Source organism: Chiloscyllium plagiosum, chromosome 39 (genome assembly GCF_004010195.1).
Source record: "Chiloscyllium plagiosum isolate BGI_BamShark_2017 chromosome 39, ASM401019v2, whole genome shotgun sequence".
NCBI lineage: Eukaryota > Metazoa > Chordata > Chondrichthyes > Orectolobiformes > Hemiscylliidae > Chiloscyllium > Chiloscyllium plagiosum.
Window position 1 is genome coordinate 16,981,717 of NC_057748.1, and position 15,340 is coordinate 16,997,056.

The 15,340-nt window shown below is 47.5% G+C and overlaps 1 protein-coding gene across 2 annotated transcripts in view; it reads left to right on the plus strand.

The window, feature by feature from the left end:
* Positions 1–14,347, plus strand: part of xrcc6 (X-ray repair complementing defective repair in Chinese hamster cells 6) — a 33,236-nt gene extending 18,889 nt beyond the window's left edge. The window contains exons 7-12 of one of the 2 annotated variants that reach the window (XM_043679859.1): positions 1,114–1,282; positions 3,512–3,673; positions 4,741–4,870; positions 7,819–7,919; positions 10,618–10,734; positions 11,723–14,347. In XM_043679859.1, coding sequence (XP_043535794.1) covers positions 1,114–1,282; positions 3,512–3,673; positions 4,741–4,870; positions 7,819–7,919; positions 10,618–10,734; positions 11,723–11,928 — 885 coding nt within the window. In that variant the 3' untranslated portion in view covers positions 11,929–14,347. The remainder of the gene's footprint in view (positions 1–1,113; positions 1,283–3,511; positions 3,674–4,740; positions 4,871–7,818; positions 7,920–10,617; positions 10,735–11,722) is intronic. The other variant, XM_043679860.1, reaches the window with a different exon arrangement.
* The last annotated feature ends 993 nt before the right edge of the window (positions 14,348–15,340 follow it).

The following is a 15,340-nucleotide window of genomic DNA, read 5'->3' on the forward strand; positions in this document are numbered from 1 at the left end:
ATCTCCCGATCTCTGTTCCCTCCTGTAGCCCCACAGTGCTATGATATCTCTTTGAGATCTCTGTACCTCTCAGAGTATCATCTCTTGCATAACCCTGATTTTCTTCATTATTGGCAACTGTGTCCTGCAGCTGCTGGGCCCTAGGTGCTCAAAGTCTGTCCATATACCTCTTTTTTCATCTGTCTCTCTCTTTCTCTCACTTGCCCATCCCTCTCTTTCTCTCTCCCTGTCCCCCACCTCTCTCTCCCCCCCCTTTCTCTCTCCCTTTCCCTCCCTCTCTTAAGACAGCCTCTTTGACCAAACTTTTGTTCCCCTGAACTAACCTCTTTATGTGACTTGTTGTAAAATATAATCTTATAGGGCTCCTGTGAAGAAATGTGTGATCATTTACCATGTTAAATTTGCTCTATAAAGACAAATTATTTATTCTTTCTTGGGTGTGGGTGTCACTGACTAGGTCACAATTCCTATTCCCATCCCTAACTGTCCTTGAGAACGGTGATGAATCACTGCAGTCCATGGGCTGTAGGTACACCCACAATGCCGTTAGGAAGAGCGTTTCGCAATTTTGACCGAGTGACACTGAAGAGACTGTGATATAGTTGCAGCTCAGAATGGAGTGTGGCTTTGGAGCGGAACTTGAAGGTGATGGTGTTCTTCTGCATCTGCTGCCTTTGTCCTTCTCAATGTGAGGTGTCCCAGGTTTGGAGGCGCAGTGGAAGGAAATATAGTGAAGTGGTGCAGTGCATCTTGGAAATGGTACACACTGATAGAAGTGGTCATGTATTTGGAAAGTACAGTTTAAGGAGTTTTGGTGAATTTCTGCACTGCGCCTCATAGATGGTACACATCACTGTTACTGAGCACCGGTGGTGGAGGGAGTGAGTGCTTGTGGATGTGGTACCAATCAAGGAAGGGTGTTTTGTCCTGGATGCTGTCAAGCTTCTTGAATGTTGTTGGAGCTGCCCGCATCCAGGCAGGTGAGGAGTATTCCATCAGATGGTGTAGATGGTGGACGCACTTTGGGGGGGTCAGGAGGTGAGTAACTTAAAAGCTCTTTTGTACAGTTTCGTGCAGCTGCAATCCTGACATTGTTCCTTTTTTTGTCCTGAGGTTTACGGACGCAGGCAGATTGTTCTGGAGAAAGAGGAAATAGAGGAGTTGATGAGGTTTGATGCTCCAGGCTTGGTCCTCATTGGTTTCAAGCCACTGTCTCTGTTAAAGCAGCACCATTACATCAGAACATCCCAATTCATTTACCCAGAGGAGACGATGATAACAGGTAACTCGTCACCACGTGACTTGAGACTCCAGAGTTTCTCCTCTGAGGAGGGGGGGGGGGGGGGGGAAAGAGTCGATGGTTCAGGTTACAAACCCAGTTGGGAGAAAGTTAAAAATCACACAACACCAGGTTATAGTCCAACAGGTTTATTTGGAAGCACTAGCTTTCGGAGCGACGCTCCTTCATCAGGTGGTTGTGGAGCAGGATCATAAGACACAGAATTTATAACAACAGTGTCATGGACCGTAATATTAAACTTGGGGAGAAATGATGGGGAAACTGTGCTGGTAGCACGAACAGTGAAAAATGCTATTTTCCTAACAGCGAATGTTGCAGCATGTAGTGGGGAAGAGTATTACCGTCGCTGGGATGGGGGTGGTGGTTGGTGGCATTGAATACTAATACACTGCACCCAGACTAAACACAGCTGCTGCTGCTGCGTCATTGCTCAGAATGCCTCAACCCTGCGTCACTGCTTGACATGAGCTGAGAACTTTGATGACTAAGAACTGAGAGAATGGCATTGAGCTCATTGTAACTTCTCCCTGTGGCCCACTTCTCCCACCCCCCTCCCCCCCCATCCCCCATTAGTCCGTGATATTCTGTGTCCCCCAGTGGCCAGCAGAGGCTGAGTCACTGAACATATTCAAGGCTGAGTTAGATTTTTCGATCAATCAGGAAGTTATCAGCTATGGGGCCAGGCGTTCAGGTTGGAGTTAAAGTCACGATCTACCAAGTAGCTGTGCCGAAGCAACTGGTGGAATTTAATTTCAGTTCCTAAAGGTGGATTTCTCAAGCTAACGTCAGTAACAGTAAGCACCACAATCGTCATCAGTTGTTCTAAAAAATGCCTCTCACCTCACTAATGTCCCGTAGTTGTTTACTTGCACAGAATTTGAGAATTGCTGAAGAAAAGCACATTTGGTCAAAGCTTTTTGTTGTGCTCACTTACGGACAACTCACAAGGAATCCCAAAGTAAAGGGAAAACAGCATTTACAGCGCAACCTTGGTTATCCGAACATCAATTATCCGAATTTTGGATTATTCGAACAAGATCTCAAAGTCCCGTAAAAACGGCATTCAGAAACTCAGCATTCAGTTATCGGTTAAACGGCATTATGGCGTGCTTTGCCGGATAACCGAGAAATGTTTGATAATCGGCTATCAGATCGGTTATCCGAACAATCAATTATCCGAACAAAAAACTCCCTGCCCATCTCGCTGGGTTAATTGAGGTTCTACTGTACAGTGTGAGAGAGAAGAGCGTTGGTTAGTTCGCAAGTGGACCCATGTCGAGGCATTGTCATGGAGTATGTACCAGTTAATGATGATTGACAGTTGTTGATCGAGGAGGCAATGGCCTCGTGGTATTATCACTCGACTGTTAATCCAAAGACCCAGGAAATTTTCAGAGGATCTGGGTTCACATCCAACCATGGCAGAGGTAGACTCTGAATCCAATAAAAATCTGGAATTAAGAGTCTAGTGATGACCATGAATCCATTGCGGATTGTTAGAAAACCCCATCTGATTCACGAATGTCCCTTGAGAGAAGGGAACTGCCTTCCTTAGCTGGACTGGGCCTCCATGTAACTCCAGATCCACGGCAACGTGGCTGACCCTTAACTGCCCTCTGGGCAATTAGGGATGGGCAATAAGTGCTGGCCTAGTGAGTGATGCCCTCATCCTGTGAATGGTCTTTTTCCAAGGGATAGGGGAATCCAAAACTAGAGGGCGGAGGTTTAGGGTAAGAGGGGAAAAGTTTATAAAGGACCTGAAAAGTAGCATTTTCACACAGAGGGTGTACGTTTATAGAACTAGCTGCCAGAGGAAGTGGTGGAGGCATAAGATGGGTATATGAGTAGGAAGGGTTTGGAGGGATATGGGCCGGGTGCTGGCAGGTGGGACTAGATCGGGTTGGGATGTCTGGTCGGCATGGACGGGTTGGACCGAAGGGTCTGTTTCTGTGCTGAATGGTTCTCTGATTATATTTCAAATGGCACTCAATTTCTCTCTGCCGCTCTGCTGGATAGATAATTCCAAAGAGTTCTCACATTTGGAATGTATGGTGTTCAGGGTTCTCTTACTCTGGTTAAACATAAAATGACAACCTTGGTTCTGTTTCCTGTCACCCGGAGAGCCTTGCTCCTTGACGGGAGCCTGCCTTTGGGCTCAGAGCTGACACTAGCTTCTGCTGAGAGCTGTGTTTGTGTTGACAATCCTGACAGGAAGCAGTACATTATTCAGTGCGCTGCTCACCAAGTGCCTGGAGAAGGAAGTGTTCGCTGTTGCCCGGTACATTCCCCGGAGGAACACCCCACCCCGGTTCGTGGCACTGGTCCCACAAGGGGAGCAGCTGGACGATGAGAAGGTGCAGACCATCCCTCCAGGTGAGTGGGACCAGCTCCAACTTCCAACGTCTGGTCTAGTCCATTACAGTAACTGGGTGAGTGTTATGGACCAGACCAGACCCCCCACACCACCCCCCACAAATACAATCAGAAGACCCTAACATTGTATTATTTTAAAGGCAAGTGCCAGGCATTGCTTTCCAGATGCAATTTGATTGGTCAATCTTAGAGCGAAACACACTTTGTTCATGCTCTCAAGTTAAAATACAACAAACCAAAGGAGAAATTAGAGTAATGTCACTGTATTGGAAAATTTAACACAATAATAGATTATTTAATGACTAAACAGTAGCTGTCCCAACACAGTAACATCCCATAAACACACCCTTGGTAAAGGCACATGCAGCAAAACAGATTGTCTCACGGGCAGTTCTTCAACCGAGGAGGAAAACATCAAAAGAAAACTCAGAGAGAAAGAGAGAGAGAGAGAAGCAAGGAGAGATGAACTGCAGTTTCCAAACCCCAGCTTCAAGATCCAGCATCCACTGCTTCTGAAAAGCAAAGACTAAACATCCTGGCTCTGTGGGAGCTTGGCCCCACCCGTTCAGGCTGCTTCTATTGTTCTAACTTTATTTTTAAAAAAAAGCCCAATGCCTCACAAATTGTTTCCTCTAATGGCTCTGAGGAGACCAATGGGCACCTCTGTCTCAAGCTTTCATTATAAAAAAAGGGACAAAATTCACCCTAAAAGCCAGAGTGTTGTTGCACAGTGACACCCAGGCAAACATTCCTGCTATTGTTCAAAATAGTACAAGGAATTGGTAACTTGCAGCGAAGAAAGAAGACAGGACCTTGGTTTTCTGTCATTGAACATCAAAGTGCCCAAAGCTTCCTGGCACCCAGAATTCATAAATGACCCCCCCTAGACACAGCAGGCATTTGCAGGAGGTAGTTGCAAAGATCGTTGGTGGTGGTGGGTGTACTCCCTTTTCTGTGGAATTATGAATGTTCTTCCTGAGACCCGTCAAGCTCAGCATCTCTAACTCAGGCAGAACGCTTCACCAGCTCTGGGTACAAGTAAAACTGTCCCATTGTTTTCCTGTCAGGATTCCACCTCATGTTCCTGCCTTACGCTGACGATAAGAGGAAGGTGGATTTTACGGAGAAGACGGTGGCCAATGAGGATCAGATCGAGAAGATGAAGCAAGTGGTGCAGAAACTCCGGTTTAAATACAGGTCGGTATTAGTCCTTGATAGCTGAGCAGGACTGAGCATTTGTCCGTTACAGTACTTGGGGGGTGGGGGGAGGTGCCAGACACCTTGGCCAGGATTGGGAGGGGTGAAACTGCTTGGACAGAGCTTACATTTATATAGCACCTTCCAGGTTAGAATGCCTGCTTCAAAGGAGCACAGTCAGGAGATGTTTGACACCAAGCCACGTGAGGAGATATTAGAGCACGTGATGGAATACTTTGCTGAACAGGTAGGTTTTAAGAGGCATCTCAGAAGGTGAAGGAAGGAGTTTCAGAGCTTAACCCCCCGCAGTGGGGTCAGGAGCTGAGACTTTGGGCTCAGGAGCTCTGAAGCTGCCTTGAGTGACCATCTTTGCCCTTAGGTGTCCTTCCCCTCCACCTCCACCAAACCACCACCACCTCCACCCACACACAGCCCCCCCACCCAAACGTCACCAAGGGGTGACAGTGATTGTCAAGCTTTGATCACAGTGAGGGAGGAGAAGTTTGGGAAGCACTGGCTTAGACCCTAGGCAGCTGATAGCAAGGCTGCTGACTCTGGAATGATGGGAGTCGGGGGGAGTGCAGCAGTGTCTTCACCAGTGAGCAGCTGCCCAGGGACTGTTTCACCTTGCAGTTTGAGTGAAGGACATTGTGAGGCTGCCCTAGACACATACAGACACAGACAGACACACACACATACTCACACACCTATACACAGACACATACATGCTCACACGGACACTTATGGACACGCAGACATACACACACACACTCTCACAGATGCACACACACACTCACAAGACGCACACACACACACACACCCAGACACAGACATAGACACACACGCACACATACAAATACATACAGAAACACACAAAGGAACACAGACAGACAGATACACACACACAGCCCTGCACCACGTGGCTTCCCTCTCTCCCTGTTTCTCGATCAATGAGGGAGATCTCTGTGTTACCTTGAGGCGGGACGGCGGTGTGCCACACTGCCCACTGAACATCAGCTTTTAGCAGGGCTTCTGTGACGGGTCGCACTGTATCCCATAATCACATCACCACCAGCGACGGGATCCAATTCGCACGGTCTGGGTGGAAGATTTCTCTTCAACTGCTTGTGAGAGTTTCAGAATGACCCCGGGTTGGCATTAGGACTTTCAGGGCTGTCACTAAGTTTTCAGAAAAAATCTGAGGACCATCTTCAAATTGTCCTGAGAACAGTGCAGACACAGAGACACTCTCTGATCTTATATCTTTAAACCATAAAACACCAACAAACTTCGACATCTGCTCATGTCCACTGCCAATTATTTCTAAATGTTCACACACACACACACACAGTTAAACTGATCGTTGAAACCTAAACTAAGAAACCAACCTAAATTTAAGCTTCATAAAAAGCGAAAGAACTGCAGATGCTGTAAATCAGAAACAAGAACAGAAGTGGGTCTGGTGGCATCTGTGGAGAGAAATCTGAGTTAACGTTTCGGGTTGAATGCCCCTTCCCTGCTCAGCCTTTCCAGCAATTGCTGTTTTCTTTCTAAATTTAAATTTTATTTTTCTTATACAATCTAATCATGATTTTTTTTCTCACTTGTATTTTTTACAACACTCTTTGTTTCAGTATACTTAAGAGAGAGACCACCTGTTAGTGCACATGTTTCTGGCTGCGAGTAAGTGCAGCAACTCTGTGGGATGTGCTATGTCACACCTCCAGGGGAAGGTGGGACTTGAACCCAGACCGTCTGTCCTCGTGGTCACTCCACCGCCGACCCTTAAACAGGCTTGAAGTGCTTTATCCCTGGATCAGAAGTCACACAACACCAGGTTATAGTCCAACAGGTTTATTTGAAATCACAATCTTTCAGGTAACACCTGATGAAGGGGCAGCTGGTGATTTCAAATTAATCTGTTGGACTGTAACCTGGTGTCGTGTGAGTTCTGACCTTGTCCACCACAGCCCAACACCGGCACCTCCACATCATCCTTTGATAGCCCCGAACTGCTAACCTTTCCGTTAATTACCAAATGCTTTACCGAAGACTGATTGATTGTTTTTAAAAAGGGAAGGAGGTAAGGGTTGGAGACAAGTGACAACAATCACTATGGGGATTTAACTTACAAACTTGGCTTTACGAGCACTGCACTGTATCCAACTGACTTGATTTAATTAAGGAGAGGCAGGTTGTGTCAGTATGTTGCCCCTCTCAGGATAGAACTCTCTAGAACTGAGTCACACAAGCCAGGATGTTCCTGTCCAATCCTCCCAACAGTATGGAGTCAGCTGAACACTAGAAACGCCTTTCCCATAATAAATCAGGAATTGGAAGCTGGTTTCAGTTGGAGGAAAAAATCATCTGGTTCACTAATTATCCTGGACGGCATGGTGGCTCAGTGGTTAGCACTGCTGCCTCACAGCGCCAGGGACCCGGGTTCGATTCCAGCCTCAGGCGACTGTCTGTGTGGAGTTTGCACGTTCTCCCCCTGTCTGCGTGGGTTTCCTCCGGGTGCTCTGGTTTCCTCCCACAGTCCGAAGATGTGCAGATTAGGGTGAATTGGCCACGCTAAATTGCCCGTAGTGTTCAGGGATATGTAGATTAGGTGCATTAGTCAGGAGTAAACATAGGGTAGGGGAATGGTTCAGTGTGGACTTGTTGAGCTGAAGGGCCTCTTTTCACACCCAAGAGAGTCTATGATTTAGGGAAGGGAATCTGCCATCCTCATCTCCAGACCCACGGCAACATGGTGTGAAATGGCCTCACGCATCACTCAGTTCTAGGGCAACAAATAGGCCTTGCTTATGATGCTCACACCCCCAAACAGATTAAAGAATTAAAAGACTGAAATTGATGGACGCTTGTGCCAGTGAACATGAAATGGACCTTCCCAGTAGTGGTTCCTTTCGGTAAAACCATGACGTCTGTTTGTCTGGCAACAGGCCCGAGAGCTTTGAGAATCCAGTCATTCAGAAGCACTTCCGTAATCTGGAGGCTTTGGCACTCGACTTAAAGGAGCCAGAAGAAATGGAAGACTTGACACGTGAGTATCCTACTGCATAGCTCCTAGTGACCGCCTTGAATTGAATTTATTGTCATGTGCCCAGTCCATCACACAAACCAATCTTCCATCCACTGACCCCCGTCTACACTTCCCACTGCCTCAGGAAGGCAGCCAACATCATCAGAGACCCCTCCCACACCCCCCGGGTATAATCTCTTCCATTGGGCGGGAGATACAACAGATTCAGGAACAGCTTCTTCCTCGCTGTCATTGAACTTCTGAATGGGCCTCTCAAATTTCAAATCTGACATTGATCCCCCTCTCTGTGTACCTTCTCTGCAGCTGTCACTTTGTATTTCTCGCTCTGTTCTATTACTCTAATGCACTTTGTATGATATGATCTGTACTGCATGCAAAACAAAATTTTTCACTGTATCAAGGTATACGTGACAATTATAAATTAAAGCCTATACCAGGTTAGCCGACTGCATCATCGCAACATAACAGGGAAGCATTTTCCACCTGAGAAAACATCCCCAAGGCAGTGAGATGGAGATGAGCCATGATCCTCCCCACTCCCAGTGGGTCTCCCTCCTGGGAAATCTCAATGTGTAAATTTCGGGTGAGTGTTGACATTTCTGTAGGGATGGGGCTTTGGAGCCTGGGCGTGGACAGCGGGAACTGGGCGTGCAAGGATGAGCTCAGGGGAGGGTAGGAGCAACATGGAGATGTGGGAAGGTTGAGTGTTGGCGAAGGAACAGCATGTTGCTGAAGAGATGCTGTGGGACTTCGGATGTAGAGGCATGAGGGCAGGAAGAGAAGGCGCTACGGGAGATCAGCCAGCTTCAGTTGGATAAGAGTGGAATCTGGTGAACTCAGCAACCAACTTATCCCAACCTGTCAAGAGATGTGAAACCCACATGGGGTATCTAATACCAATCAGCCATTACCCCACATGGGGTATCTAATACACATGGGCCATTACCCCACATAGGGTATCTAATACCCACTCCCTACCCCACATGGGGTATCTAATACCCACTGTCCCTACCTCACATGGGGTATCTAATACCAATGAGCCATTACCCCACACGGAGTATCTAATACCCATGAGCCATTACCCCACATGGGGTATCTAATACCCATGAGCCATTACCCCACATGGGGAATCTAATACACATGGGCCATTACCCCACATGGGGTATCTAATACGCATGGGCATTACCCCACATGGGGTATCTAATACCCACTGTCCCTACCTCACATGGGGTATCTAATACTCATGGCCATTACCCCACATGGGGTATCTAATACCCACTGTCCCTACCTCACATGGGGTATCTAATACTCATGGCCATTACCCCACATGGCGTATCTAATACAGATGGGCCATTACCGCACATGGGGTATCTAATACGCATGGGCCATTACCCCACATGGAGTATATAATATGCATGGGCCATTACCGCACATGGGGTATCTAATATGCAGGGGCCATTACCCCACATGGGGTATCTAATATGCATGGGCCATTACCCCACATGGGTATCTAATACGCATGGGCCAATACCCCACATGGGGTATCTAATACCCATGGCCCCTACCCCACATGCGGTATCTAATACCCACTGTCCCTACCTCCCATGGGGTATCTAATACACGTGGCCCCTACCCCACATGGGGTATCTAATACCCATGGGCCATTACCCCACATGGGGTATCTAATACCCATGGACCATTACCCAACATGGGATATCTAATATCCATGGGCCATTACCCCACATGGTATCTAATACCCATGGGCCATTACCCCACATGGGGTATCTAATACCCATGGGCCATTACCCAACATGGGATATCTAATATCCATGGGCCATTACCCCACATGGGGTATCTAATACCCATGGCCCCTACCCCACATGGGGTATCTAATACCCACTGTCTCTACCCCACATGGGGTATCTAATACCCATGGGCCATTACCCCACATGGTATCTAATACCCATGGGCCTTTACCCCACATGGAGTATCTAATACCCATGGCCATTACCCCACATGGGGTATCTAATACCCACTGTCCCTACCCTACATGGGGTATCTAATACCCATGGCCCCTACCCCACATGGAGTATCTAATACCCACTGTCCCTACCCCCCATGGGGTATCTAATACTCATGGGCCATTACCCCACATGGGGTATCTAATACCCATGGGCCATTACCCCACATGGTATCTAATACCCATGGGCCATTACCCCACATTGGGTATCTAATACCCATGGGCCATTACCCCACATGGGGTATCTAATACCCATGGCCATTACCCCACATGGAGTATCTAATACCCACTGTCCCTACCCCCCATGGGGTGTCTAATACCCATGGGCCATTACCCCACATGGTATCTAATACCCATGGGCCATTACCCCACATGGGGTATCTAATATCCATGACCCCAAACCCAAGTACAGGTCAACCTGGAGATAAGTGGACAACCCCCAAACATGGAAATTAACACACAGTCTCACACAGGCATCGACACAGAGAGACATACAGACACAGATACACACAAACACATTTACTCACTCATCCTCACCCTCCACTCCACCTGCACCTCCCCCCACCCCCCTCCCCACCGCATCCTCTCTTTCTCTCTCTTGCTCTCTCCCTGATGCCACATAGTGGTGGAATATGTTCTGGTGACAGATGGAACCTAAATGATCTTTCCTCCACGCAGTGCCAAAGATTGATATGATAGACAAGAGGATTGGGCAGCTGGCCGAGGAGTTCAGGGATCTGGTCTACCCTCCGGACTATAACCCAGACGCAAAGAGCCATATGAAGAGGAAGCTCGGTACGTGGTGATCAGTTTATATAAATGCAAGGTGCTGCATTTTGGTGGGTCAAACCAGGGCAGGACTTACACAGTCAATGTTAGGTCATGGGGAGTGTTATAGAGACCTTGGAGTGCAGGTTCATAGCTCCTTGAAAGTACAATCGCAGGTAGATAGGATAGTGAAGAAGGCATTTGGTATGTTTTCCTTTACTGGTCAGAGTATTGAGTACAGGACATTGGTTAGGCCACTGTTGGAATATTGCGTGCAATTCTGGTCTCCTTCCTATAAGAAACTTGAAAGCGTTCAGAAAACATTTACAAGGATGTTGCCAGGATTGGAGGATTTGAGTTACAGGGAGAGGCTGAACAGGCTGGGGCTGTTTTCCTTTGAGCATTGGAGGCTGAGGGGTGACCTTTTAGAAGTTTATAAAATCATGAGGGGCATGGATAGGGTAAATAGACAAGATCTTTTTGCTGGGGTGGGGAGTCCAAAACTAAGGTGAGAGGGGAAAGATTTAAAAGGGACCTAAGGGGCAACGTTTTTACGCAGAGGGTGGTGCATGTATGGAATGAGCTGCCGGAGGAAGTGGTGGAGGCTGGTACAATTATGGCATTTGAAAGGCATCTGGATGGGTTTATGAATAGGAAGGGTTTAGAGGGATATGGGTCAAGTGCTGGAGAATAAGACTAGATTAGGTTGGGATATCTGGTCGGCATGGACGAGTTGGACTGTAGGGACTGTTTCTGTGCTGTACATCTCTATGGTTCTATGACTTCCTTACCTGGTCTGGCCTACATGTGACTCTAGACCCACAGCCATGTTGTTGACTTGTAACTGCCCTCTGGGGGCCATTAGTGATGGGCCCAGCCTCTGACACCCACATCCCATGAATAAATAAAAAGCAAAAACACAATGCAGGCTGGGTCTGTTGCAGGTTTGGCGTTGGGAACTTCCACAGCGACTGTCTGACGAGTAGCCATGTGAATCGCTGTTTTGTGTCTGCAGGCAGTGCTGCAGGGGGAGCGGAGAAGAAGCCAAAGCTGATGGAGTCCATGGGGACGGATGAGATCAGGCAGCACGTACAGAGCGGGACCCTGGGAAAGCTGACGGTGCCGGTACTCAAGGAGGTCTGTAAGCAGTACGGTCTGAAAGGCGGCGGCAAAAAGCAAGAGCTGATCGATGCTATCACCGGTCACTTCACTGAGCATTGACCGAAGCGACAAGATGGGGGTGGGGGGGTGGGAGCAGGGGACATGTATCTGCAGCAGCGACGCTCTCAGGTTGATTTAGCGGGGTGGGGGCGCAGTTGGTGCAGGCTGTGCCATCTTCGTAACTGAGGTATCGCAATCATGGAGATGGCACACCCCCCTCCCCCAGCCCTTGCAGCGGCCTGTATCCCGGTCCAAATCCGACAGAACCGAGGCCCTCTCTGGCTCCAGCAATCCGAACCTTCTCGTCGTCGTGGGAATGTCCCGGCTTCTCTGCTGAGCTCTCCCGGGCGAGAAAGTTTAAAAGGATTAAACTACCCCACACAAGATATTTTTGTACCTCCTCAAATTTTTCACAAGATCCCTTTTATATTTAACGTTGTACCAAGTGCTTAAAACTTACATTTAGGGACATGATGGGAAATTGCTGAACTCTGTCCCCCTCCCTGTTGTTTATATGAAGGATGCAGGGACAAGTGAAATTAGTCACATCTGTGCGCTACTGATTAATGACCAACTACAACTGCTCATGCCCAATGCAGTGAACTTTGGCCGCTCTCTTCAAAAGCGCTAGTTAAGATACACTTGTAGTTCTAGTAAACAGAGTTTTAGTGTGGATTGAGGGAGACACAGACAGACACAGTTCAGTGGAACAGCCCCGCCTCACGTGAACCTAAACCAGGCTTAACAAAAATATACTTTAATCGGGTGATTTGGAGACCTCGCTTTAACTGGCTGCAGGACTGAGACTCTTCTGATGGGAGGGGGTGAACCTCTGGGTGACTCTCCCCACCTTTAGCAGCATCGTAACAGGAACACGAATGAAAATGCTGGTAATGCTGAGCAATTAAGGCAACATCAAGGTCTCGGAGGTCAGTACCAGGGTCAGCCCATTCAGTCTGATCTCCGTAAGAGCAGCCAGGGTTAATCTGAGGATAAGAATTCACTGGGAAATTGTAACACAAACCATCTCATATCCCTCTTATTCAGCACACACCTAACCTCCCATCCTTTATTTTGGGTATCTGTATTTTTGATAGGGAGCATTTTATTGCCCGTGTTGTTAAGTTTCCATCTGTTTTTCTTTTGGAAACACTACAATTTTCTCCCATCCTCCCTCACAGACCCCAGCAGCTCCCTCAGACAGCCCCGCATCTCCCTCAGACAGCCCGGCATCTCCCTCAGACAGCCCCGCATCTCCCTCAGACATCCCAGCATCTCCCTCAGACAACCCAGCAGCACCCTCAGAGACCCCAGCAGCTCCCTCGGCGACCCCGGCAGACACCCCAGCAGCTCCCTCAGACACTCCAGTAGCTCCCTCAGAGACCCCAGCAGCTCCCTCAGACAGCTCCGCATCTCTCTCAGACAGCTCCGCAACTCCTCCTAGAGTTAGCCACAGCTCCGTCAGAACTCTCACACCACCAGCCACAGTGCACCACTGCCACTCCCTTGGAGTTCCATGATTGCGCCGTTGTAGTTCTGCAGGACTGGTGTTCACCTCCCATACACACAGCACGACAACGCAGCCACCTGAGATTCTACTGAAGTACTGTCCTGCTTCTCAATATGGAATCTTCAATTTTGTTTGTTTTTCTAAATTAACTTTTCCTTTAAAGCGTTGGTATACAGATTAGGATCTAAGACTTGAGAATGTGGAGAAATGAAAGTCATTCAATATTGGGGATGGATTTTTGTAAAATAAAATTAAATCTAATTTTGCCCATTCTTGAAATCCTTTCTGCTTTTCTGTCACAGATGGTTTGGGGATTTTAATTTTTACTCTGCTTCACTTTCTCTAAGCTGGTTTCAGCGCTTGAGTGTAAGGGTTAAATTCAGCCCAGCGTCATTCCTTAAAGCTTCTTACCCGATATAAGAAGCGCTGAGGGAGTGGTTGAGGATTGGTGTATACTGGAATTGAAAACTACAGATAAGTGCCAATGAAACAGGCTGACAATTGTCATACTGATCAAGGTGCTGCCAAAGAGGCTTCAGTCGGTCAGTTTTGTAGTTGGGACTGCTTTCCAGCCCTCTTGTTTGTTACTTTAATTCGGCGGGTCGGTGTGGACTTGTTGGGCCGAACGGCCTGTTTCCATATGAAATGGATTCTAATTCGAATATCAGATTTTTTTCTTACCTGGTCTGGCCTACATGTGACTCCAGACCCACAGCAGTGTGGTTGACTCATAACCACTCGCTGGGTAATTAGCAAGAAATGTTGGGTTAGCCAGCAACGCCCACATCCTGTGAATGCATGAAAAAAACACTAAACAAAATCCTGGACTGGAGTTATACAGCACAGAAACAGACCCTTCGGTTTATCCAGTCCACACCAAACGCAGTCCCGTTGCACCTGCCACAGTGTGTTTATCAGCAAAAGAATGGAGAGTCAACTCTTAATAAAGAATACTACTTATTTGTTTAACACAATTAATACTATAACAGCAAAATACACTAAAAATGAACAGTTTACTCTACAAATCTATCTTGGGCTTTAACTTAACTCTGGATGATCATATACCAACACACTTAAACAAGTAGACACAACATGTCCAGACACTCCAGCCACACTATCATACATCAAAGACATCTCGGAGATGACCACCAGACCTACCCCTTGGCATCATGGTAACTCACAAACCTACCAACACACCGAAACAGCTACTGATAAAGGACCCGATACCAACAACCAGCAAAACTAATGTGATTTACAAAATACCATGCAAAGACGAAAAAACACTACATTGGACAAACAGGCAGAAAACTAGCCACCAGGTTACACAAACACCAACTAGCCACCGAAAGACATGACCCAATATCACTCGTATTCTTACATACAGATGAGGAAGGACACCACTTCAACTGGGACAACGCATCCATAAACAGAGACACGCACAGGAATTCCTAGAGGCCTGGCATTCCAACTGGAACTCCATCAATAAACACACTGATTTGGACCCCAATTACCAACCTCTCAGAAAAAGAACCAGAAATGATATCACCCACCACAACAAACCAAGACACATAAATAGAAAGTGGGACACAACACCAGCGCTTCACTGGAGGCTCACTGATGATGTTTTGGAAGGGCTTTTGCCCGAAACATCGATTTTCCTGCTCCTTGGGTGCTGCCTGACCTGCTGTGCTTTTCCAGCACCACCCTAATCTAGTCACTGATGATGTTACCTAGCATGCTGATGAAAGATCTGAAAACAAGCCTTCCAGCTCAGTGAAACCTACAACCTGAACCACCACACTAAAACATGGATTGCTCCATGTGGTGATCAGAGTGGTGCTGGAAAAGCACAGCAGGTCAGGCAGCATCCGAGGAGCAGGAAAATCGACGTTTTGGGCAAAAGCCCTTCATCAGGAATAGAGGCAGGGTGCCTGCAGTGTGGGGAGATAAATGAGAGGGGGG